Genomic DNA, 27332 nt, shown 5'->3' with positions numbered 1-27332 from the left:
TTAATTAACTATCAAAAACTGAAATCCAGATCTTTATACTTTTTTCATTTCAGGGAAGTAGTTCCCTCATGTATTATAATGTAAAGAAATTAAAGTATAATCTAATTTTAGAGCAGAGGTGAGAAATCTTTCTTCTATCAAGGGGCACTGACCCAGAAGACATAAAAATATAGCTGACTGTCACAAATAAAAAGCAATCAACATGGTTTTAAAGTCTCCTTTAAGTAGAAAAATACAAAGTGTTCTGTGAATCTAATTTTAATTTAGAAGTAGGGAACATAAAATTACATGCACTACTTCTATTAGGTTTGACCAGGAGATTCTAGCTGAGAAATGAAGCAACAGGTAAAAAATAAATATTATGTGTTTTCATTTTCATTGAATATTTTCCTCTTATTGCTAATTATAAAAATGAGGCAAAAACATTAATATCATACTGTATTTTGGTAAGCTGAGGCATAAGTATGCAAAAACATAACATTAAATTAAAATTAACATTGTGAGCATAGGCTCCACGCTTTTTATTCAAAACAAACTAGAGCTTATTAAAAAAAAAAAGGCCAAAAGGTGATTGAGTAAATGGAAATACTTTTCCAAAGGATTTTTCAGGGCTTCATAAATATTTACATACTGAATTAAGTAGAGATATCACTGTTATTTTCATACTATAAAAGTTTTTATAATCATTATTTTTTATTAAAATAGGAACCCCCATCTTAATTTCATTAAAAATATTCAAAGTAAACAAATATATTAGTAACCTCTTGATCTGTATCTTGAATACTTTCAAGTGACACTGAAGAACATGGTGCTTCAAAAGTCTGAAATGAAAAGTAATTTTATTAATTAGTTAAGAAGCATACACCTAGAATAAGGTTTTTCAGCTGTGGCACTACTGACATTCGGGATCAGATGATTCTTTGTTTTGGGGGTTAATACTCTTCTCACTTCAGGTAAGTAGTTCCCTGATATATTATAATGTAAAGAAATTAAAGTAGAATCTAACTTTAGAGCAGAGCTGAGAAACCTTTCTTTTATCAAGGGGCACTGACTCAGAAGACACAAAAGTATAAATGACTGTCACAAATAAAAAGCAATCAACATGGTTTTAAAGTCTTCTTTAAATAGAAAAACACAAAGCGTTTGGGGTTGTTCTATGCATTGTAGGATGTTTAGAAGTATCTCTTCCCTCTACCCACTAGATACCTACCCTCCTCCCATCCTCGACAATCAAAAACGCCTCCATCCCTTTGCCCAAGCAATTTCAGTGTTGTAACAGAGACAGAATTTGATGTAAATAGAGCTGAAGAGAAAATTATCTATACTTCAGTTTTCATTCCAGTAAACTATGCTGTTTGGGGGTGCATGCTTCCATAAATGCAATAAAAAGAAAAACAATGAACAGGAAAAAAAAAAAAAAGGTCTCCATCAAATCAGTTGCCAACCCACTAAGAGACAATATTGCCCCCAAATGAAAAACTGTCCCTAGAATAGAAAAGCTTCATTCTATTAAGTCATGAAATATAGTAGAAATTCTTTAAGATTTACTCATTCATATATATGCCTCCCTAAAAATACTCATATTCTAAGAACAAAACATGCCACCTTAAGAAACAGAAATAACCACGGCAAAGATAAAAAGAATACTGGGCCTTGGTGGTGGGAAATTTTCATCCATGAGTAAATGAACCATTTCTAAAAGTGACATGACAAAACAACAAAAGAAACTCAGAAGATTATTATATGGCTGAGGGAGAAGACTGAAAATGTACGGGTGTTTTATTTTTTGTCTTCCAGCAAAGACTGAAGATTTCTCTAATTTCAGTTTTTCACTGGCACTTTCGGTGAGTGGCTAAGATTTACCCAATCCTACATACAGGTGACAAGGAACTTAACTAAGCCTCTACTAAACCAAATCATCTTCTAAGAATTCTCCAAGAATTCACCAAACACACATGTATTTTAGAAGAAGCTGGATATAAACTGCAGACTCTCTTTAAAAAAGTGTATCCTATGTTGCTTTGTTGGGAATTGAGCTTCTACCCTAAATTTCCAGTATCAATCTTCACACAATAGAATACCACACACATCACACACATAGGCCCGTTACAGCTATACTCTCCCATGACCCTGGGTTCTATAATGCCTTCTCCACCTGACTTTAAATCTCACTAGAACTTTAGATTCTCTTCAGCTAAGGAGTGCCAACCAAGCTAGAGATTATTATAGAACCTCCTGCAACTTCTGACATTCGAAGTCTTTTCATTCTTTTACTTAGGTCACTACTACCCTTCACTCTCTTTGACTATAAGTCACTTTCAGTGATTTCAAAAAACCTTCTATCAACTTCAAATCCTTATTATAAAAGAAAGTCTTAGAGGGCATTTAACTTTGCCTTCCCCCTTCTATGTTTTATTAAGTCCATGGATTGGGATAAAGCTTCCCTGGAGATGATAAAAGAGAGTAACAACAATGGCTTTATTTGCTGGAGTGATTCCAAACTAAAAGCCTGATTATTCTTAGTGGCTCTGTCCTATCTACAAGATAAAAAAACAGTCTTTCCCAGGAGAGATAAAGGAATCCATTGCCTAGACCCTGGCTTCCTCTCCAACTTCCTCTCACATAGATTCTCAACACATCTCAAGTCAAACTGAACAACGTAAATGTTCACGTATGCCTGTGCCATGCAATCTCACAACTCTGGGCCACTACACAACTGATCATTTCCCCTGGCAGGACAACACTTCTATTCTTTGCTCTACACATTTTTCAACACCAAGCTTAAGAATCTCCAAGCTTAAGAGAATCTCTTAAGAATCTCTTAATGAGCCCTTCCTTAACTCACTTCCAAATTTATACTAACACCAGCCAAATTCCCAGGGCGCTAATATTTTCTTCACTGCATCTGCAATTGTATTTGTTTACTAATCTACCTCTCTGGGAACTTCTTGAAGGTAAAAGTGTCTTATTCAAACTCTAAATGCCTAAAAAATAATAGGTACCTTTAATTAACGTTTAGATAAACTGATGAATTTCTACCCCAGAGACTGGTAAGAATTAAGTTGGATACCATTTATAAGTGGCCTATAAACAGTAAATCTCTAGAATCTTAGTTCACAATGGTGAGGGGAGAATGCAAATTGAAAAGAGTCTATAACAAAGAACTGTAAGCCTAGGGAAAAAAGAAGTCACTTTCTCCTAGGAAAGCATAACAGGATCACTGAATACAAAAAAATACAATTACTTCTTTGTAAACTCACTATTTTAGGAAGACAATTATCCATTGAGGAATTTATGAGGAAAACAAATATAATATTAAGATGATTAGCTACTGTCACTAATAATGCTAATAACATATTCAAGATAAGAACAATATTTACTTGCTGCTCCTGCGTCTAAATGACTTTCAGTCAGACAAAACTGCTATCAAAGGAATATAAAGAGTTTTAATTCCAATAATTGAAAAGTAATCATGCAAAAACTGCTTCCCCTACAACTACATGCTACGTACCTCGTTTGGTTTTTGTAATAATTCTAAACAGAGAGCAAAAAAGTGTGTAAGATACATCTCATACTGTTCCTTAGAGATATAGCACCAGGGGAATACCAAACCATGATACAAAGATGTTCAGTGAACAAACTGGAAAACTCAGATTCTTTTCTTGCATTCTAGAGAACTGGTTATACAGCACAAGAAGAAAAGTGAAGCTTTCCTTTAAGAAAGCAATAAAAAGAACAAACTCAATTCTTTCCTTCTTTGGACCCCTTCAAGTTCAGTGAAAAAGAGTACTCTTAAAAAAAAAAAAAAGAGTACTCTTTCTCAAGCTCTTCTGGCCCCCCTAGTTACAATCCCTCCATTTTTCAAAGGAAGTATCTTATACAACACTGTATAGTCTTGATTCCTAAAAAGAGGTAAGCTCCACCACTGCTGTTTATAAGCAGTCTCTAAATTTCAGAGCTTCTAAAGTTCCAAAGTTCTAAAAGTTCTCCTAAAGATAATTTTATTTGAGATAGAAACAAGGCTATTGCAATTAGGTTTTCAAATTAGTCCACAAATGCTGATTTACTACATAATTTAGAAGCAAAAATAGATGTGCCAAGCTTTCTAGCCAAGATCTCTGTACACATAGTTCCCTCTGTCTGGAACATTCCTGCTTCTCCCATCTCACTCTACCTTGTCTTCACCTGAATAACTCCTATTCAATCTTTAGTTCTCAGTTTACATGTTATCCCCTCCAGTAAATCTTACTGAATTAATCCATCCAAGGCCATGTTAATCCCACGCTATGTGTTCCCATATAAGGTGATTAAGTATTTGTCAGACTTGAGGTGGCTGTTTCTGTACCTCCTCATATAAGAAAGTCTTTGAAAACGATGACTGTGATTGTGGTACCTGGCATACAGGGCACTCAAAAGAATAATTTATTAGAGGAACAGCTATTTGGAATATTAGCCCCGGAATTGTCGTACCTGGAGTTAGAGAAAACTGTCATAGTACTTTTCTGATAGGACTATCTATAACTGCTGCTTCTGTATTTTTACACAATCCCTTCTATTTTGGGTCCCTGATAGTTGCCAGGATAGTTTCTTAAGGAAGTTGGAATTTACAAAGTAAAATAAAAGAACCAACATATCTTCCTGCTAAACAGAATCTGCCTTTTACGATCATTATCTATAACAGAAACAACTCGAACCTAACTATGTTTAAACTCTTTACTAAGGTCTGTATTCATTTTGCACTATCTTACCTGGGTTAGGTTTTCACCAGAACTTAAATCATTAATTTCTTGATGCTCATGATATTCTCCTTCCCACTCATGGACGGTCTGCTTATTTGTGGAATCTGAAAATAAATATTCACTTCTGTGTCTTGTAAACTTTAATGAAAACTGGGAGCCTTCTGGGCATTCTTTTTTCTCCTGTTTAGTCTTTAACTTGTTAGAACCTAAAGTGAACACATTTTCTTGTACAAGATTCTGGAGGGTATTGCGGGATTTTACTGGGATTTTGAAGTTAATCCTTCTCCTTCTAGATTCAAGGGGTTCCTTAATTATCTTGTTGGAATTACAATCCTGAGAAAGTTGGATTTTCTTGCATTTCTCCGAAGCACATTTTTCAGAACTGTCTCTAAATTTATTGTCCCTCTCTTTCTTGAATTCCTTCATCTTCTCCCTCTGAGCAAGTAAATGAGGCCCTTTTTCTTCACTTGCCTGGCCCTCAGATTTTGGTTTCTCATCTCTGGCCACCTTAGGACAGCTAAAGTTTTCAATTCCATGGTCCAGCTTACTCTTAACATTTGCCAATTTAGTATCTTTAACTTGAAAATCTACACATTTACTTATATCTTTTTTAATTCCATTTGAAGAAGAACTCTGTGAAATAATCTGATTATTATTTGAATATGATGTTTCCTGGAGTGTAACAAGTCCTTGGGATGAAGAACCAATTTTTGGTCTCTTTCTTGGAGGGTCAGTTTCTATATTCGGTCTGTAAAGCAGCACAGAAAATTAGGTACATTACAATTAAACATAACACATAATATTGCACTATATCATTTTAGTTAGGAAATGAAAGAACTGGCCTGATATGAACTTCATTAAAAGTAAGAAATAACTACAGTATTAATAAAGTGGAAAGGATTACTCAATAAATGGTGTTGGAATAACTGATTTGTTATTTGGAAAAAAAAATTTACAGATTTATATAACATCAGATGATATAACCCCAAACAGATTAAACATTCAAGTGCAAAATAATTATTCTTTCTGCTATACTTCATATTAAATACTTAAAAACCATAGAAGAAAAAGGGAATATTTATCAGATTTCTTAATAAAGAACTTCCTAAACTTAACAGCAATGGGAAAAATATCACAAAGGAAAACAGTAAATATAAATGACTACAGTAGTATATTAAAAAATAATAAAATTAAAAGAACTGGGAAATGGCATATGCTACAAATGTGACAGCTTATTAGCTTCAGTAAATAAAAATCTCATCAAAAAGTACTAAGGCTCTAGAATAAGACATGAACAGAAAACCAAAGAATTTAGAAAAAGGGAACAGTTAATAGACATTTTTGGGAGAAATGTTTGACTTCCCTAGTAGTCACAGACGTGCTAATTGCGATGTACCATTTTCTTCTATCAAATTAGTCAAGATTGTTAAATAACACTAAATACTGGCAAGAGGTTGTTAAATGGACCCTCTCATATGTTGCCAGTGGAAATGCAAAATGATATAACAGTTCCACAAAGGAATTTGATAATATAATTAAGAATTCTAAAAATGTTCTTATCTTTTAACTTCTTAGCAATTCCCACTTTAGAAATCTAAGGAGAAAAAAGCTAAAAATAGACTGAAAATAATAAGATATTCAATTCAGGATTATCTATAAGAGCAAAAAGTCAGGTACAAGGTAAATGCTAAAATTTTGGAAATGAATAAGAAACATGTCATTCTACCGAATACAATACACTATCATAGTCATTTCGAAGGATGTTTATGCAAAATTTTCAAAGACATACAAAATATACTGGTATACTATTAAGCAGAAAACAAGCATGGCATAAATCTGTATACATAAGATCATCCCAACGGTTTAAATAATTATAGTAAACAAGTCAGAAAAAAAGTGCTAGAATGCTAGCAGCAACAATAGCTAGAGGTGATAACATTTTCTTGCACAACAAAACTAGATATTACTCTGTAGTCAGAAAGAAAGGGGGAAAATTTTGATGAGCCACAACCTATTAATTTATATCAGGAAACTCCTGAATGCCTTTTAAGTGCCTGTCATTCTGCCGGACACTGGGAGGCAGTGGAGGACACATCAAATATAGTCTTACCCCTCACTAATTTACCATCCAGCAGGAGACAGAGACTGGAAATAAGTGACTTCTCAAAGAATTAATTATGGCAAGAGCAAACTATAAACATCTCAGAGTTTCCATAGGAGTTTCACCTGAGTCTTCACCTGGTTTTATTTTCTTTGCTCTTTCTACAAAAAGATTGCCTATCATTATTTACCTGTTAATAAATAGCAATAAGATAAAACTTTAGTAGGGCCCTGTTTGGCACTTATTAGCATATCATATAAGATATTAACTGTAGTAAAGAAAAATCAGGAAAACAACAAACGAAAGAAAATTTTAATAGGACCCTCCAGTTTTCTGAGCATTTTAAAATTCCTATTTGTTCTTCACAACAGTCCTGTGTGGCATATTCCATAACAATCTATGCACCATGGTCCATATGGTCATTAACTAATGGAAACTCAGCATTATAATACCTTTAATTATTCCTACTATTTTCCCAAGCCACAATCTGTTAAATTAACATGGTTTTAGAGCCATATCAATTCAATAAGCTACATATTCTCTTCATGGGTAATATGCAAAATAATTTATCCAAAATTATTAAATCAACCTCATAACCTCTTCTATTACTATATGTAATGAAGTTATGTATCTTGTAAGGGTGTGTCAAAATCAAATTATTTGAGATGCAAATTAACATTTTAGTTGAAAGTACTATTTACAAAGTATAGAACTCTGATAAGGTTTTTTATTTCACTCAACTTTTTCTTAAATTTATACAAATATTAAGAAAATCATATCTGTGATTTAGCTATAAATATGTGCCTACAAAACAGTATTAAACAAAATAAAGGATTCTGCAAATCTAAATATTCAGTCTCACAATTCAAAGCTAAAAAATATACCAAGAAAAAGGGAAAATTTACCTTTTCAGTTCTTGTTTTCTTTTCATATTACAGCACAGAATATCTGCAGGATCTGACTTCTGAAAGAAAAAAGGCATTAGGAAATATAAATTGTGAACTGAGGAAAGATGTTGGGAGACAGTATTTTTCCACACCTATATGTTAGTGAATACATTAGAGACAGCCTGGGACCTGGGACCCTGTACTGTAACTGCTGCAACGCTTGGACCTGTACACACCTCTCCTCCAGCAACAAAATACAAAGAAACTATATATGAGACTAAAAGTAACTGTGTGCATGCTCAGTTGGGGCAAATTATGGACAACAGATACAAAAAGACCAAAAAACTGCTACTCATGAAGAGCCAGGAGCAAAAAGCAGGGTACTGAGCATGCCCCCTGCAGTCACCACCACCAGAGGGTGGGCAAAACACCTCACCCTTCCAGCCCTAAGCCTGTGCACACCCCTAACTTCACCCCATATAACAAGCTAGAGCCAAGATGGCAGAGAGGGAAGGTGCCACAAACAGTGCACTTACCAGCTGCTGGTGGGGACCATGACACCCAGGCAGACAGGAGGAACCCCCGAGCAATGGGGTGGAACACAGTGGGGAGCGAGGGGGAAGAAGGAGAGGCTGGACGGGACCGGTGCCCTTGAGGAGAAGCTGGGGGAGAGGAGGGGTTCCCAGGCCTTGAGAGGCACACTTACCTCAAGGGGATCAGCGGGGACGGGGAGAGACCTTCGGAGGTCAGAAGATCAGGTGAACACACCTGGAACCTACTCAACCCTGGGGAGCTTGCTGAGGCCAGGGGCCTGATCCTCTGTACTCTGGGGCCAGAGGCATTCCAGAGCCCCTCCAGGCCAGGCTAAGCTTAGGCAATCTGCACCCCACCCCCATCCAGGACCTTTATCTGCAGCATGGGCCCTGAGCATAGGGCCCACCCCCACCTAAGCCCTGCCCGCCAACAGCCAAGACTTTTTCCAGCTTTTGTTCTCTTCTCTTTTTTTTTTCCTATTGCAGTTCTGTTTTACCTTCTAGTGGTTGTTTCACTTCTATTTTTATTTTTTTCTAATATATGTTTTAGTTTTTAAAATTTCACTTTTTGTTGTTGTTCTTACTCTGTGTGGCTTGTAGGATCTTGGTTCATGGGCCAGAGGACGGGCCTGAGCTCCTATGGTAGGAGGGCTGAGTCTGAACCACCAAACTAACAGAGAACCTCAGACTCCAGGGAATATTAATTTGAGTAAAGTCTCTTGGAAGTCCACATTTCAACACCAAGACGTAGCTCTACCTAACTGCCTGCAAACTCCAGTGCTGGAAGTGAAGTGAAAGTCGCTCAGTCATGTCCAACTCTTTGTGACTCCATGGACTGTAGCCCACCAGGCTCCATGGGATTCTCCAGACAAGAATACTGGAGTGGGTAGCCATTCCCTTCTTCAGGGATCTTCCCAACCCAGGGATCAAACCTGGGTCTCTTCCATTGTTGGCAGATTCTTTACCTCTGAACCACCAGGGAAGCCCAAATCTCAGGTCAAACAACTAGGAAGACAGAAGCGCAGTCCCACCCACCAAAAATATGTGACCCAAGTTACAAACAAAGAAGCACAATAAAAACCTACAAGACCAAACAAATGAAGAGGAAATAGACAACTTACCTGAAAAAAAAACTTATGATAGTAAAAATGATCCAAAAACTCAGAAATAGAATGGAGGCACTGGTCAAGAAAATATAAAAAATGTTTAACAAAGACTAAGAAGAACTAAAGAACAAGCAAACAGAGATGAACACAATAGCTGAAATGAAAAATACACTAGAAGGAATCAATAGCAGAATAACTAAGGCAGAAGAATGAAAAAGTGAAATGGAAGACAGAATGTGGAAATAACGGCCAAGGAACAGGATTAAAAAAAAAAAAAAAAAGAATGAAAAAAATTAAAGACAGACCCAGAGAACTCTGCAACAACACTAAATACACTAACATTCGAAATACTGAGTCCTAGAAGAAGAAGGGAAAAGAAATGGTCTGAGAAAATATTCGAAGAGACTATAGTCAGAAACTTTCCTAACATGGGAAAGGAGATAGCTACCCAAGTCTGGGAAGTATAAAGAGACCCATGCAGGATAAACCCTAAGAGAAACACACCAAGACACATATTAACCACAAAATCAAACACAAAGATCAAACACAAAGAAAAAAAATATTAAAAACAAAATGGAAAAAAAATACTAAAAACAGAAAAAAAATGACATACAAGGGAATTCCCATAAGGCTCTCAGTTGATTTTTCAGCAGAAACTCTCCAGGCCAGGTCGAAGTGGCAGGATACTGTTACAGTGATGAAAAAAAAAAAATCTACAACCAAGATTACAGCCAGCAAGGATCTCATTCAGATTCGATGGAGAAATTAAAAGCTTCATAGACAAGCAAAAGCTAAGAGAATTCAGCACCACTAAGCCAGCCTTACTTACTCAAGGATTTTAGCCTTCTGATTAAGTTAGTGTCCTTGGCTCAATGGTAAAGAATCTGCCTGCCAATGCAAGAGATGCAGGTTCAATCCCTGGGTCAGGAAGATCCCCTGGAGAAGGAAATGGCAACCTACTCCAGTATTCTTGCCTGGGAAATACCACAGAGAGTGGAGCCTGGCAGGCTACAATCCATGGGGTCACAAGAGTCGGACTCAACTTAGGGACTAAACAAAGCCAGCCTACAAAAGATGCTAAAGGCAATTCCCTAGGCAGGAAACAAAAGAGAAGACGACCCACAAAAGCAAACCCAAAACAACTGCTACCCACTCCAGCATTCTTGCCTGGAGAATCCCCATGAACAGAGGAGCCTGGTGGGCTACAGTCTATGAGGTCGCAAAGAGTCACATAGGACTGAGCACCTAAGCACAGCACAGCACCATTTACAACAGCCAGGACACAGAAGCAACCCAGACGTCCATCAACAGAGGAACAGATAAAGAAGACGTGGTACATATACACAATGGAATATTACTCAGCCATAGAATGGAATTAGATTGAGTCATATGCAGTGATATGGATGAACCTAGAGTCTGTCAAACATGGTAAAGTAAATCAGAAAGAGAAAAACAAATATCGTACACCAATGCATATATATGGAATCTAGAAAAATGGTACTGATGAACCTATCTGCAGGGCAGGAATAGAGATGCAGACGCAGAGCACGGACTTAAGGACACAGTGGGGAAGGACAGGGTGGGGCACACTGAGAGAGTAACACTGATGTATATACACACTACCATATGTAATGGCAGAAAGTGAAGAAGAACTAAAGAGCCTCTTGATGAAAGTGAAAGAGGAGAGTGAGAAAGTTGGCTTAAAGCTCAGCATTCAGAAAACTAAGATCACGGCATCTGGTCGCATCACTTCATGGTGAATAGATGGGGAAACAGTGGAAACAGTGGCTGACTTTATTTTTTTGGGCTCCAAAATCACTGCAGATGGTGACTGCAGCCATGCAGTAAAAAGACACTTACTCCTTGGAAGAAAAGTTATGACCAACCTAGACAGCATATTAAAAAGCAGAGACATTACTTTGCCAACAAACGTCCGTTTAATCAAGGCTATGGTTTTTCCAGTGGTCATGTATGGATGTGAGAGTTGGACTGTGAAGAAGGCTGAGCACCGAAGAATTGCTGCTTTTGAACTGTGGTATTGGAGAAGACTCTTGAGAGTCCCTTGGACTGCAAGGAGATCCAACCAGTCCATCCTAAAGGAGATCAGTCCTGAATGTTCATTGGAAGGACTGACATTGAAGCTAAAACTCCAATACTTTGGCCACCTGATGTGAAGAGCTGACTCACTTGAAAATACTGGGAAAGATTGAAGGCAGGGGGAGAAGGGGATGAGAGAGGATGAAATGGTTGGATGGCATCACCAACTCAATAGATATGAGTCTAAGTAAACTCCGGAAGTTAGTGACGGACAGGGAGGCCTGGTGTGCTGCGATTCATGGGGTCGCAAAGAGTCGGACACGACTGAGTGACTGAACTGAATTGAACTGAGCCATATATAAAACAGATATCTAGTGGGAGGCTGCTATATAGTACAGGGAACTCAACTCCATGGATGCTCTGTGATGACCTAGAGGGGTGGGATTGGGGGTGGGGTGGGAGGGAGGCTAAAGACGGAGGGGATATATGTATACATATACCTGATTCATGTTGTTATACAGCAGAAACTAATACAACATTGTAAAGCAATTTTACTCCAATTTTTAAAAAATATATTTAAAAAAGAAACAAGGCAGCTCCCACCTCAGTGAGTGAGAAAGCAAAGGAAACTGTTCCTTGATCTCACTCTCCCCATTGCAGCAGGCACCCCAATGAAATCTTACCTGAACTTCTTATCTGGCATCTGATCACTTTCTATTGACTATGGGCAGGCCAAGAACTCTGGTCGGTATCAGGTTGACACAATAATTTTCTTAATCCTCGCAATAATCTCGTGAGACAGATATTATTAGTATCTCATTTTACAGACAAAGCACCCAAGGCTCAAATAGAGCAAAATATCCTCAACATTACAGAGCAAGTTAGTCGCAGAGCCATGATCTGAAACCAGATTTCTCTTTCTATTCTACCACCCTCTCTCTCTAGGGGCAGAGGGCTAGACACAATAAAAATAACAGAGAAAGAGGATAGTCCCTGTCCTGAAGAACTCAGAGTAAAGCAGTCTCTGTCCTAAAGAACCCAGAGTAAAGCAAAAGGCTAAAGTAGGAAGAAGTAGAAGGATATATAGAATAAACAATAAAATAAAGCAGAACAATAAACAGTAAGTTGTAAAAGAGTTTAAAGGATCAAAACCCAAAAGTTGGATATACCAAGGAAAAAAAGTAGGCCAAAAATATGCTAAAGATTGAGCATATATTGAATAAAGATGAATGGGTAAAAGAAAAAGGCATTCTTCACTAAAAATGCTTAGGCAGTCTAAGAAGCTGGAGATGACTGGTGTAAATTCAGCAGAGAGAAAATAAACCAGCCTACCTAGAAGGGCTGTTTTGAGGAAAAAGAAAAATGAAAACTGGATACTTAAGGTATGACCAAATTTAAAAGGGTCTTGACTCTTCGTGACCCCATGGGCTATACAGTCCATGGAATTCTCCAAGCCAGAATACTGGAGTGGGTAGGTGTTCCTTTTTCCAGGGGATCTTCCCAAACCAGGGATCAAACTCTGGTCTCCCGCATTGCAGGCAGATTCTTACCAGCTGAGTCACCAGGGAAACCCAAATGATAAACTAAAAAAGTAAGTGAAGATTTTTCAACAGAGGAGAAATATGGTGAAATCAGTGTTTTAAGAAGGTTAATACAGCGAGAATTGCAACAGCAGTTCCATTATGTGAAAACAAACTCTTAAAAACCAAAATCTGCTTTCATGGAACTTTCACAACTATTTTCTCTTGTTACCTACAACAACTGTGCAGCAATCTTCATATACTCCTAACTCTTCACTTGAACATGGTGAGCACCTCGCAACCATCCATGTACCAGGCTGATGTGTTTAGTCTGCTGTCACTGTTTCATATTATTTGGCAGACAGTGGAAAAAAATCTGGACTTCACTTTGCTGCTGCAAACAATTTTGTGTCCTTTCACAAGTCACTTAACTTTCTGGATCTCAATTTCTGAATCTGAAAATGCAAACACTATCTCTGCCCTGGTGACTTCAAAATGAAATTGTAGAGACAAATTTAACCATATACAGGAAAAGACTTAAAAATTGTCTAAATTTATATTCATGTTGTTTAATCCCACAATAGGATCTAATCCCATGCACAAAGAAAGAATTTGATAAATGCTTTTTGGTGAGTAGCAGGAAAAAGTTGGTTTTCCATCTATCGGCTATCAAAAAGTAAGTATAATATCAAGAAAAAATTAATGGAAAAGTAGTAGGGGAGTTTATCTCATAAAGCTTTTAATTGTACATTAAAACTTTAATATCATTTTTAGAGTTAGTTACAGTATCTAAATACTCACCAGTTTTCTCTTCTCTGACGACACTGATCTTATAGAGCAAGTTGAACTAGTAGAACTTACTGATGGTTTTTTCTCTCTCTTATCCTAAGAATGTCATTTGGAAAAAAGGAAAGAAAAGCACAAAATAAAGTACAGTGTAAGACAGCATTCTTTTATCAATGTTTTTATAAATCAAGATTGCTTCTGCATTAATAAGAAGTTTCAGAGGAGAACACTGTTTATTTACTTATTTAGCTGCATTGGGTCTTTGTTGCTGCGCATAGGCTTTCTCTAGTTGCGGAGAGCAGGGATATTCTCTAGTTGCGGTAGAGCCTTCTCATGCAGTGGCTTCTCCTGTTGCAGAGAACAGGCTCTAGGTGTGAGGGCTTCAGTAGCTGCAACACCCAGGCCCAGCAGCTGTGGTGCACAGGCAGCAGTTACGGCTCTCAGGCTCTGGAGCAAGTGGGATCAGTAGCTGCAGCTTACAGGCTTAGTTGCTCTTTGGCATGTTGAATCTTCCCGAACCAGGGATCGGAACCGTGTCCCCTCCACTGGCAGTTGGGTTCTTATCCACCGTACCACCGGGCAAGTCCGGAACAATGTTTAAAGGCATACAAACATTGGTAAGAGGAAAGGAGACTTAACTAGAAATCAGAAGATCTAAGTGCTCTAGGAATGAGATGGGATAGAAGTGGGCTTCTCTGGTAGCTCACACGTTAAAGAATCTGCTTGCAATGCAGGAGACCTGGGTTCAATTCCTGAGTCAGGAAGATCCCTTGAAGAAGGGAATGGCTACCAACTCCAGTATTCTTGCCTGGAGAATTACACAGACAGAGGAGGCTGGCGGGCTATAGTCCATGGAGCTGCAAGAGTCAGACGTGACTAAGTGACTAATACTTTCACTTTTTCACTTTCACTTGGGATAGAGGTAATATAGCAGAAAGTTACAGACAGCTCACATAAGGCCACTGGGAAGTGGTACTGCCATAGTGATACTTAGTCTTCTACAAAGCAAAACCATATACCCACTTATTTTTTCAGTGGATCCTGAATTCAACAGACCCAGGACAAATGTACTTCAAGTACCTACTGTGTATCAAAGACATTTTTCTAGACAGTGAAAACAGGTTAATGAAAAAACAATACAAGTCCCTGCTGTCATAGAGGTTACACCTACTGCAGGTTTAACTTACAAATAAGTACGTAATATACTTAGTGTGTCAGATGATGGATGCTATTAAAAAAATAATAATAATAGAGCAGAGAAAGGGGTCAGGAAGGGCTGGGAGGCAAGGGTGAGGCTGTTGCAATTTTAAACAAAGTAGTCAAAATGGGTCCCCACTGGTAATTTGACATGAGTGGAGACCTAATGAAACGAAGGAACAAACCCTGTGAGTATCTAGGGAAAGTTTTCAAGTTAAAGGGAGTAACAGCAAGCACAAAGCAGGAATGTGCCTGGCTTACTGGAGCAACAATAAGGAAGCCAAGGAGTGGAGAAAGCAAAGGGAGAATGAGATGGAGATGAGATGGTGACAGTAATGTGTTTCCTGTCCCAGCAAGGACATTAGCTTTTTCTCTAAAATGGAAAATCACAAGAAAATATTGAGCAGAAGAGTGACATGATTTAACATTTTAATAGGATCACTCTGCCTGTTATGTTGAGAACACAAGAAGGCAAAGGTAGGAAGCAAGCTGTTTGCCTGGATCATGGTGATAGCAGTGGGAGTGGCAGTCACACTCAGCTGACAGAATTTGCTGATAGATGGGATGCAGGCAGAGCATGATGACCAGGGTTTTGGTCCAAGCAACTTAAAGAATGTAACTGCAATTTACCACATTAAGAAAACTGAGGCTGGGCACTTACAAGAGTATAGTTTAAGAGGAGAAAAAGCCAAAAAGGATACTGCCAAGCCTCAGTTTCTTCATTTGTATAATTGGGATAATAATAGTACCTACCTCATAGAGTTGAGAGGAATAAATAAAATAACGTAAGTAAAGAAAAACAAATGTAAGTAAAGTCCCTTCTGACTCTTTCTCCGTCAGAAGAACAAAATATTTACATAATTTGTTTTAAAACTGAGGAGTATTTTTTTCATCATACAAAAATAAAACTGCAAAACAGGGTATCTTTAGGTCAATAAGTCAAAATTCTTACTTCATCAATATTGGATGATGGGGTGGTGCCTTTTCTCCGAGACTTCTCCTTTTTTCCACAAGATTCTTTGGTGGACATTTTGCAAAGCTAAAATAAACATCAAAAACACATTATGTGTGTGGGTTCTTTTTTTTTTTAACCATTGCTACAACAAAAACATTAGAAATCATACTTTTTCAGTTTCTTAAAGATTGGAGTTTTATAAAATAATTTTTGTATTTTACCCATTCTCAACATGATAGGATTATCTCATTGTTCCATTTTACTTATATTCTGCCTCATGATCTGTTCCCTTCCATCAGTCTGGGGATGGTGACCTTTTAAGAAAGACTCTCAAAAGTATGCCTTTAAGGCAAACTTCCCTTTCTAGCATCACATTCCCATTTTCAATTGCCTGCAGGACTATTATACTTTGCCCCACCCACACCTCAAAACCAATTAGTGATTAAGTCTTCCTTTTCTTAACACACCCTCCACATCTCACTGAGTGAGACGCTCTGCAAAACATACACATTTTCTGAGTCCTAGCTCCACTATGTGTAAAATAGAGATAACTCATCCGAGAGGGTTTCTTAAACACTCAAATGAAACTATGGATGTAAAAGCACCTTGTACAAGATAGTACACAGTAGAGTCTAAAAAAATACTGGCTTCAGCAACTGTCTTTCTGCTAGACACTGAGCTTCTTGAAGAGCACACTGTATTGAAAATTTAGGAGGTGTTCATAAATGCCTTCTGAGTAAATGAGTAGGTGAATTTTTCTTTCCCAGAATAGTGATTGTTCATTCTGAGTCACTTCCAACTCTTGCTCATTGCAGTCCCTCTGTCCATTTCTGATCCCAGTCTCCCTTTTCTAGCCCGGGTCTGGATCAAGTCTGTACTGCTGTTACTGACAAAAAGAAAAAGAAAGAAAGAAAACTACACACAGTCATCCCCAGTGGTCATAAGCACTTCAAAGATAGTATATATAATCAGCCTGTACTGGAACACAGAGGCCAGAGATTGGGAACATCACCAGATTTCCTGGGGCAAGAAGATATAAAGGGGTCCGTCCACAAGCAAAGTCCAAAGGAGAGTTTATTGCTGCTAGTGATATGTATAGCACTTCCATGTGACACAGAGATGGTAAAGAATGAGCCTGCGATGCAGGAGACCAGAGTTCGATCCCTGGGTCAGGAGGATCCCCTGGAGAGGGAATGGCAACTCACTCTAGTATTCTTGCCTGATAATCCCATGGAAAGAGGAGTCTGGCAGGCTACAGTCCATGGGGTCACAAAGAGTCAGACACGACTGAACAACTAACACACACACACCACACACACACAGAGTGCTAAGTATTGATGCTAAGAACATAACAAAGACTAGAAACCAAGCAATTACAAGTACTCTTGGTCAAACATGATCACAGTAAGTGAAGTTCTATAAAAGAATGATCAATTACACTAAATCAAACTTGTAGAATGTTTTGAAGAATACGGAAGAAGGAAAATACTGAGACCAGAAATCTAATAATAATAAATAAAAATTAATAAAACAGTCAACATATACTTCTAAGGGCAGATTCTAAATTACCCAGAAATTTTGCCTTTTAAGATAATTCATGGCAACAATTAAATTCACAGTTAAGCTTCCAGATTACAGGAATAATCTTCATTTTTCTTTCTTGTTCCAAGGATCCCATTCCATGGGGAGAAAGGTATAAGGAAAAACAATAACTTTCATGAAATAAATTGCTTAGAGGCAATGGGCTGGTTATTTTACCTTTTACAATTTAAACCCTTTCATGTTGTGCTTTGAACACACACAGACACAAAACCAATTTGAATCTATTATCCCTAAGACAATCAGAAAAAAAAAAAAAAAAACACTGCAGAGAGTAGACTATCAAAAGAAAAACACCTATATATGTACTGTGACAAATGTTTTATATTAGTGTACCATTCATATCAATTTTATGGAAATCAAAATATAAACTAAATGAGTGGAGATTTCCTGTGCTGGCCTGCTTCCCAATTGGCTCCTGATCTCTGCTGCCACCATCTCTTATGAAGTTCCCTTTCACAGTAAGTAGAGATGACCTGTGTAACCAACAGGATATATTTATATAATATGTGGCTAGGTCAAATAACACAGTGCGGCTTCCGCCTTTCTCTGTCTTGAATTGTTCACCTTAGAAAAAGCCAGCCATCATATCACGAAGACATTCAAGTAACCCTAGGAAAAGCCCACCAAGGAAGAGCTGAAACCTTTTGCCAAAAATGAATGGACTTATAGGCATGTGAGTGGGCCACCCTTGAAGCTGATCCTGCAGCCTTAATGAAGTATCCACTAGGCAGCATCTCTTGCAAATATCTCACTGCAATGTTATGAGACACCCAAAGACAGATACACCCAGAAAGCCATTTCTGAATTCCTGACCCATATCCACTGTGGGGTAAGAAGTGTATTGGTTGTCTTAAGCCATAAAGTTTTGAACAACTTACGCAGCAATAGATGAGTAATATACTCAATATAATTTTTCAAACTTTGAAGATGCCTTCTTTAGGATGGCTCAAGAGCAGGGACTGTGCTTGGGAATTCTGATTAAAATTTCCACAGAATACACAGACTAAAAATCTAACCCTTTTCATCTTCTGGTTTTCAGCTAGTATAAATGAAATTGACACCCTAAATCAAGCTTTCAATTAACCAACCATTCTTTCACAAATTAAAACATCACTGGTTCCTAGATGATGCATAAATATCCACTACTCATGCCTGCAAACTATAATGTTATTATCCCATTTTTAATTAACTGTTAAGACCAGTGAGGCAGTATATACATCCAGGAATACTAGTTAGAAGTTGTGGATGGGGCCACTAAGAGGGCTTTAGAATCACAATTCACAAAAACGTCCATGGGATAAATTGTTTAACTGGGGAGGAGAGGAGGGGAAAACCCCTCCACATATACTTTCTAAGTACTGGGAGGGAGGACCACATTTCTGTTTTGAGTTTCGAAGTGCTAAAAAATTCACACTCGCTCTCCCCTGGGTACTGAAAACAAACAAAATAAACAGACCAAGAAGAAAACCATTAAGTATCGCCTTTATTAACTAGGAAAACCGAACGTAAAGTGCGAATACCTGAGACTAAAAGAAGATTCGCTCTCCCTTCCTGTAACATTCGGACCAGTGTAGGCAGAGCAGTCAGAAAACAAGGTTTTATTCCTCTTGCCTCCCGCAGTGGGCTTGAAGGAGCGCGCTTAAACTCAAGCAGGCTCGGAGAATAACGGGAAGTACGGAGGCCTGCAAACTTAACAGACGCCTTGAGGAACCTGAATCGCATCAGTCAAGTGCCCTGAAGCGCCACACATTCAGGAGCTTTGGATATTAAAAGCCTAAATATAAGCATAGTCTTCTCCCGACTCCTGGGCCCCCGCAATTCACCATCCACAGGAATCTTACAGCCACAGCGCGGCGCTGCTATGGGGAATACGTAGGTTAAAACTAAATTAAAAGGAAAAGAGTGTTCAGATCATGGTGTGGGTGAAGGCGCGAAACGAAGAGCAGACCCCCATCTCGAGGTCCAGCTGACTGACAGGCGGCCCAGAAACCGCGGACTCAGGTAGAAATACACCGCACCCAACCCGGGGCGAGAGGCAGCCCGGAAGGCAGAGCCGGCCAGAACCACACCCTTCACAGAGCAGGCTAAACCCCGGGTCCGCCCACAGAGTCGCCCCGCCCAGGCTCGAGAGGCCCCGAATCCTCCGTCCGTCCCGCCGGCTGCCCTCTTTCGGTCCCGGAGTGAGGCAGGGAGAGTATCCACCAAAACGTCAACTAACCCCTCGGCTTCCCTACGTTACTTACCAGAGCCCGCGCCGGTTGCGATTTGGGACACCCAAACCATGGGTAAGGGACCCCGAGCGCGATGCCCGCTGGGAAATGTAGTCCTGCGCTCCGATGGCAGCTAGCGCTCGAAAGCTCTGGAGCGTTTGTTTAGCTTTGCCTTTACTTCCTCCGAGGCCTTGGGACCACCCCCTGCCCCGCTCCGCCCTGGGCGGCGCAGTGCACGCTGGGTGTTGTAGTTTTGGTTGGGTTCGGTGGTTGACGGCTAGAACGGAGACGCGCCGTGGAAACGGAACTCTCTGACCTCATTGGACGCCGTGCCCCAGCATGCTCCTGCGCAGTCGGGGCTGGCGTCGTAACGCCTCGGGGAAAAGGAAGCGGACGGGGCCGCGAATCGCTGCCTGTGGCTTTTAATTTTTCTGCTGACTGGATTTGGTCACTGATTCTTCATCTTTTGTCTGTTGCACGCATCTCGCCCTCCCCATTTGCTTCCCCACTTCTCGGATCCGGCCCTCTGGGCTTACACGCCAGTTCTCTCACTCCGCCGTGAGCCCCTGCTGGTCCCCGGGCGGGCCTGGCAAGGAGGCGGTAACTATGGAGAATATGGCGGAGGAGGAGCTGCTGCCCCAGGAGAAGGTGGAGGTGGCCCAGGTCCCGGTCCCGACCCCGACCCCGGACTCGGCTCGGGTCCCAGCTCCGGCCCCGGATTCGGCTCCGGTCTCGGCCTCGACCCCGGCCCCTGCCTCGGCTCCGACTCCGGCCTCGGCTCCAGTCCCAGCCCCTGCCCTGGCCCAGGCTCCGGCCCTGTCCCCGTCCCTAGCCTCTGCCCCTGATGAGGCTGAAAGCAGTAAGTGCAGGGAGGCCCAGATCTTTCTGCCGCAGGAGAAGCAAGAAAATGCTCCTTGCTGGGGAGTAGGGGAGGCCCTTCTTCACTGGGATGGTTTTTAAGGGGGAGAAGGCAGTTTTAGCGAGATGGGGGGAGGAATGAGGGACCCGTATAGCGGTAAAAACGGGTACAGGGTGGGGGGACGGCATCTCCACAAACCTCGGGGATCTCACAGGGAAGGATCTGTGGAGGCCAGTGGTGCTGCAGGTGGAAGGAAATAATGGGATCGTGAACGTCTTCGTTAAAGGGGGGCTTTTTCTGTTACAGAAATTAGAAGTTACACCTCATTTGGTAGTTTCCCTCTCAGCCCCGTCTGCCATATTTCCCTGTGCCCTTTAAAATATGATAGAGTAACCGAGTTTACTGTAGTAGATGCTAACTGCCAAGATTTAGAAACCGTTGCTGTCAGTTAGGTTTTATGTCTAGAAATAGACACGAGATGGGGTTTTTCTCATTTTTTCTTTAGCAGCTTGCCTCCAAAAAGAATTTGAGGCTGACGAGTAGTTTTGAGATAGTGACTAAATTATAGATGTTTTCCCTCAGACGTAAATACCCATCGAGTTTTGTACGTTTCTCCAAGTCGGCTGTCGAAAATTAATAGCCTGTATTAACTGTGCTTGCATGTTTTATAAGTGATGGTTTATTGGACCATAAAGGAATTTAAAAGATTGATAAGTAACACTTTATTAAGAATAGTCTGAACATTTTTAAGCGTAAGCTCTGAGAAACTTTTCTTTAGAAATTTTGTCCCCAAATTGACCTTTATGCTTTTTCTGAATCATAACAACAACAACAAAAAATCTTAATATGTTGTCTTTCCTACTTCTAAGCCAGTTTTGAGGTTAATGTTTAAAAAACATTTGGATAGTTATAATATAATAGAATTACTTCTGTAATTTTTAAACAACATACAGATTGCTATAATAAATAGTAGGGTGGGTCACAGAAAAGACAAAGGTCAGAATGCCTCTTGTAGGCCTCTCCTCATCACAGGAGATCAAAGCTAGTAAGTGCTAAATAAGGCCAGTTGTTTCTTCTGCAACTGCAATGGGGGAAGAACAGGTACACTCCAGAGTAAGGTATCCTCCTTAACTCACCTCTAGATGTGGTCTTTTTATGTTAATCGGATGTGATTGAGCAGCTTTAGGGGATGTATGCTTTCTCCACCTCCCTGCCATCATGAATACATTAAACATAGTTTGGGAAGATTTATTCATATATTCCAAAATTTATGAGTATTTAATTTGAAGAATGTGTGATGTTTGAAAAACCTGAAAATGCATTTCTGGAACAAATAGTGATTAAGAAATTGGAAATGCATTAGAAACGTATTAATCACATTTTAAAAATTATTTTTAGATGGTCTAGTTAGCCCTTTGAAATCAGTCTCATATAGGCAAGATGAAGATGGCATATCTGAAGTAGAATTGAAAATTGAGGAAGAAAAAGAAGTTTTAAAAGAACCGCCTAGCATCTTGGAATCATCTGATTTAATAAGAGGTTTGCCTGTTGACTTCTAGATTACTAGTGTGTTACAAAAAGATTGAGTGATTTTAAGTACAGATTGATATCTACTGTCTTGAACCAGAAAGTGACTTTAGAGATGTACATAGGCATTTTCATGAATCTGTTGGACAGATCTTTAGAGTTTTCTTCAGTAGTGGACTACAGGATTTTCAGCTTTCTATCTTACCGGGCCCCTTTTACTTACTCTGTACTATTAGTAGTTAGAATGATTGCAATAAACACATCGTTAGTAGTACCATGTATTTTGTTTCACACACACAGACCTTTGAAGTATGGAAGCCAATGATTTCAAATTAAATAGGTTGGTTTGTACATACAGACTCATCATTGCCTGAATCTTACTGTCTGACCCAGTAATTAAAGATTTTTGATCAAATGGGAAAACAGTTTATCTGTTTATAGAAACTGTCTCGTTGTAAGTCATTTGAACAATACCTGATATAAGAAATTAACCAATAGCATTTGTTGCTGTTTGTGTTTCTCATTTTGGAATTAGGTAAAAATATATTTTAACAAATTTTAACAGGAATGTCTGATAAGGGCTGAATTGAATTCCAAAATTTTGACTCCGTGTGCTACTGCACCCAAAGAGACTAGTGATTTTTTTTTAATTTAATTTAAAACTAGTGCCTGCTGTGTGCAAGTTACTGCACTAGGCATTTAGCCATTACAGAGATGAATAAAGATGTAGCCCTTGACTTCTTACTGCTTATTTGTAGATGAGACAAACAAGAATGTAAATTGTATAGAAGGGAAAGCAACTGGGAGTGAAGCTTGGAGAGGAATAGGCAGGAAGACAGCAGCGTGGAGAAATTATGTAATCCAATTATGTAATATTAAAGAGTCCTGTGGTTTATCCCATTGACTCCTAACTCACTGAAGATCTTTTCCTATCAGTTACCATCTCTTGAGTCTTATATATTCAGAATTCTACTTTGTTAACATTTCTTTCCATAGGGCTACAATGTTCAGGTGTCTCTATCCTTAAAAAGAAAGAAGCAAGTTAAAATCCCATCTCTCTTTTTTTTTTTAATACTAGCAGACTTCTTGAAAATAATCTATGCTGATTTTCTGGACTTCATTTCTCTTTCCAGTTCGGTTTGTACTCTAAAAACACCTCATTGAACCTTCTTAAAGGTCACTAGAAACTTACTAAATACTAAATCCAGTAGTCTTTTGATCTCTACAACTATTTGTGATATTTACTGTTAGGCACTGCTCTTTTACAGTCCCTTCTCTCCTGGCTTCTGCATTATCTTGATTCTCCATACCATTTTTTCTTTTTGAAGCTACCCTCTTGATTCCTTTTCCTCAACGTCTCCTATACATATATTCATCCCTCCATACCTCACTTCAAAATTGTATCCATTTTTGTTAATCAGTAGTGGGTTAAGCAGCATTGGGGAATGCATCCCACATACTACTAATCAAGAATATGTTAAATATATTTTGGAATGATTTATTCATTTATTCCAAAATTTACAAATACGTAATTTGAAGAATAGTGTAATATTTGAATAACCCGAAAATGTGTTATTGGGACTGAGTTTTGGCTTTTTTATCCTCGGTTTCAAAACATTTCCCCCTAGGCTTTCTTACTGATGCTCTTAGTTTCACCTAACATGCGTATTTATGAGTTACATCTATTCAGAATCCCTCCTGACCTTCCACCACGATTCAACTGCCTACTGGATTTGAGTACCTAATTCCAGTAGTAATCAAACACACTGTGTAAAAAACTAAATTCCCATTCTCTTTCCTCTTCCTTTCTGCCAAAACTGTTTTCTGCTTCCTTTTTATTGGTTAATAGTGCTTGTATCAAAATCTCAATTTTTCTTTAATCTTCACCCTTTCACATCCCAAGTCCTCTGCTGCTTTTTTTTACCTTCTTTTTCTAGTACCTTTCCATTACTAATTTCTCACCTAAATTATTGATCGTTGGTACTACAACTAGAGATTCTGAAATGCATTTAAATCATATCATTTATTTACTCAAAAACCTGAAAAGACTTAACATTACCTAAAGAGTATAGTCCAAACTAACTTATATACAACTTATGCCTCCCATGATCTGTACTACATTTTTGGCTTCATTGTCTTTCCACCAGCCCTATCCCCCAAACATACTACTTTCCAGCCAGGAGTGGTAGAGAAGTGGCTGTATGTTTTTACACCACATGCCTGTTTATTTCAGTTATAAGGTTATTTCAGTTTATAAGGCCAGACACCAAATCTCTACTTACTGAAAATCTGTTTATATCTTAAGTCTTGATCAAACGCCGCTTCAGTGAAGGCTTCTTAGAGGCACTTGTTGGAATGAGTTATTCCTTCCTCTGTATACCCACATCATATTTACCTTTACCCCTAAGTGTTCATTCATCTTGTCTTGTATTACCGTTAGTAGTTAACGTGTTTATCTCTCACCCGATTGAAAATTGTTTGAAAACAGGAAACCTGGCTTCAGTGTTTTATACAGACTAGAAACATTTTCTGTAACACCATATTGAATAATAAGATAAAATTTGAAAGCTGTGAGGTTATACAGTGGCAACTCTTTGACTTCTGAGACACACTTGTCATTTTATAAACTGAGTTTTCTGCCTAGGTACTAAGGCACTGTGCTATAGGAAATGAAAGTGTAAAATTCTGTGTGATGTGATAAAATGAAACTGAAGATGGAATACGTATTGTTAAAGCATAATTTTCTAACTCTTAAACTTTACTTTCAGAGAGACACATCTCAATTCAAAGGCAGCTTGCTGATTTAGAGAAGTTAGCTTTCGTAACTGAAGGGGATTGTGACTCTGCCAATTCACTGAACTCAGATAATCTTGATGCAGGTATTTCTGTCTTTGGAGGGTTTCTGGTTTTTTGGTTTTTTTGGTCAGTTTCTAATGATTTGTCACCTTTCTACTCATGAAAATTTTGGTAAGCATGAACTTGTTTATTTCCACCAAACTAGGGCAGAAGTAAGATAATGTTTTTTAACTTAGGAAATGGTACCCTTCTATATGTAAGGGCACTGTGAGATAAGTTATTTCACAGCCCCTCAAGGAAATTACAGTCTCATGGATATATAAGGGCTTTGATAGGAATTAACATTTTACTATGAGTAACAGAAATCCAAAAAATCGTATGGAGGCTTTTATTCTCTCATAAGAAAGAAATCTCAAGACTGGCAAAGTAGAGCTGGTACAGTTTCACGATGTTGTTAGTGCCCTGAGCTCCTGTCATTCTGCTTTACCATCCTTAGTGCTTGGATTCCATCCTCAAGATCTCCTCATGGTTTTTTGAAGTAGAGACTATATTTTAAAAATTGTGCTTATACTTGCAGTGTGCTATATGTGAAAGATATTTGCTGGATTAAAAATTGAGTTATTGGGACTTCCCTGGTGGTCCAGTGGCTAACACTTCATGTTTCTAATGCAGGGGGGCATGGGTTGGATTCCTGGTCAGGGAACTAAGATCCCACATGCCACACAGGATGATCAAAACAAAAACACCCTGGCACAGTCAAAATTTTTTTTTAAAAATTGAGTTACTATTTCTGTATATTTTATTGATTTAAACCTGGATTTGAGATTTTTTTTTTTAGTACTATTAAAGTTTTTATTAGATACATTACATTTCTAATTAAATGAAACTTCTATTTTGATGATCCATAATCTTTTTAAGAATATGTTAATAAAGAAGGAAGAATTAACAAATTCAGTAATAGGATGTGTGCTGTGTGCTTAGTCAGTCATGTACGACTTTTTGTGATCCCATGGACTGGAGCCTGCCAGGCTCCTCTGTCCATGGGATTCTCTAGGCTAGAATACTGGAATGGGTTGCCAGGCCCTCCTCCAGGGAATCTTCCCGACCCAAGGATCAAACCCACATCTCCCACATTGCAGGTGGTTCTTCACCGTCTAAGCCACCAGGGAAACCCAAAGCCACTGTAATAGGATACAGAGGTTGTAATCCTGACTCCAGTCTCAGAATAGCAACAATATCACATCCAATCTACCCCTTCCTTCTTTTCATTTTTCTAATTCCACATGTTAACCGTTTTTGTTGCTGCTAGAGTAGAATACCAGAGCTGATACTTTTGTCTGTCTAGCTCCTATCCCTCTGCAAGTGTGACAACTGCCTTTTCCCCTGCCCAAAGTGCAGAATGACATTCTTTCTGGAAGGCATTTTGCCTGGGGGGATGTCATGTAGTTTATCATTTCCTCATCCTCTCCATACCCAGTAGCAACAGAGATATCAGCTCTACACAAAGAGGAGAGTTTTGGGGTAAAAATCAGTCACCGACCATGTCCTAAAACAATTACTGTTAAGTACCTGCTGAGGCAAGAATGACTTCACTTTAATAAATGTTAAGAAAGATGTTATCTAAGGGGTGTGTGTGTATGTGTGTGTATGCATGTATGTATGTGTTTTGAGAGGCAAGGGTGAGAAAGTGTCCCCTGTTAACTTCTTTTGTAGCCAAATTTAAGCATGAATAGCTGGTATATTCTCTGCTTTATTGGTTCTTTTTTCATTAACAGGAAACAAACAGGCTTGTCCACTGTGCCCCAAGGAGAAATTCAGAGCTTGTAATAGTCATAAGCTTCATCGTCACCTTCAGAATTTACACTGGAAAGTCTCCGTGGAATTTGAAGGTTTGTATTTTTGTGTTTACTAAAAAGTGATGTAAATGAAATTCAGGATTTGGTACTAGTTTTGGAATTTTACTGACAACATAATCAAGTATCTTCAGTTTAAAATTATGAAGGATTTAATGCCCCTCTTTTAATGTATTTATTAATAAAAGACCACATAGTTCTCTAGGCAGTAGATATTTATGACACCTGTAGTTTAGTTTGAAAAACAATTATTAAGCATCTGTTCTGTGCTGGGTACTTGGCTTGGTCCTGAAGGTCCACATTACTTACTGAACCATGTTTTCATAAGTTTTACTTTTCCTTTTTTTATTAGAGCAACTACAGTTTTTATTAACTATGATTAACTCCAGTAATAGTTTTGAAGGTATAATAAATGTAATTAAACAAGAAAATAACTGGTATGAATACTGGAAAAGAGAAGATAACATCTCTTTTTTTCCCTGCTGCTGACTTAAACAGAGTTAATGAGAGTTTTTGGAATAATGGTGAGATAAAAGATAAATATTCAAAATCAAAATCAGAGCCTTTCTCTACTCTGGATAAATGGAAATGAGGGAAAAAACAGTTACAACAGTGACAGAAATG

General features: G+C 38.7%; 2 protein-coding genes across 6 annotated transcripts in view; one reads left to right on the top strand and one right to left on the bottom strand.

Moving 5' to 3' along the window:
- SWT1 (SWT1 RNA endoribonuclease homolog) overlaps positions 1 to 19863 on the bottom strand; it is a 95168-nt gene extending 75305 nt beyond the window's left edge. For 2 of the 4 annotated variants that reach the window (XM_043923359.1, XM_043923357.1), the window contains exons 1-6: positions 19707 to 19863; positions 15859 to 15945; positions 13725 to 13808; positions 7746 to 7804; positions 4749 to 5487; positions 762 to 821 (exon numbers count right to left, since the gene is read on the bottom strand). In XM_043923359.1, coding sequence (XP_043779294.1) covers positions 762 to 821; positions 4749 to 5487; positions 7746 to 7804; positions 13725 to 13808; positions 15859 to 15936 — 1020 coding nt within the window. In that variant the 5' untranslated portion in view covers positions 15937 to 15945; positions 19707 to 19863. Of the gene's footprint in view, positions 1 to 761; positions 822 to 4748; positions 5488 to 7745; positions 7805 to 13724; positions 13809 to 15858; positions 15946 to 18983 lie in introns of all 4 variants that reach the window. The other 2 variants (XM_043923358.1, XM_043923360.1) reach the window with 2 other exon arrangements.
- The window catches only part of TRMT1L (tRNA methyltransferase 1 like), a 34784-nt gene continuing 27090 nt past the window's right edge, over positions 19639 to 27332 (top strand). The window contains exons 1-3 of one of the 2 annotated variants that reach the window (XM_043923363.1): positions 19639 to 19748; positions 24828 to 24938; positions 26631 to 26744. In XM_043923363.1, coding sequence (XP_043779298.1) covers positions 19745 to 19748; positions 24828 to 24938; positions 26631 to 26744 — 229 coding nt within the window. In that variant the 5' untranslated portion in view covers positions 19639 to 19744. Of the gene's footprint in view, positions 19749 to 19939; positions 20533 to 24827; positions 24939 to 26630; positions 26745 to 27332 lie in introns of those variants that run through there. The other variant, XM_043923361.1, reaches the window with a different exon arrangement.

The sequence above is a fragment of the Cervus elaphus genome, chromosome 14 (genome assembly GCF_910594005.1).
Source record: "Cervus elaphus chromosome 14, mCerEla1.1, whole genome shotgun sequence".
NCBI lineage: Eukaryota > Metazoa > Chordata > Mammalia > Artiodactyla > Cervidae > Cervus > Cervus elaphus.
Note: the sequence above shows the minus strand (reverse complement) of the source record. Positions and strands in the feature narration are given on the sequence as shown.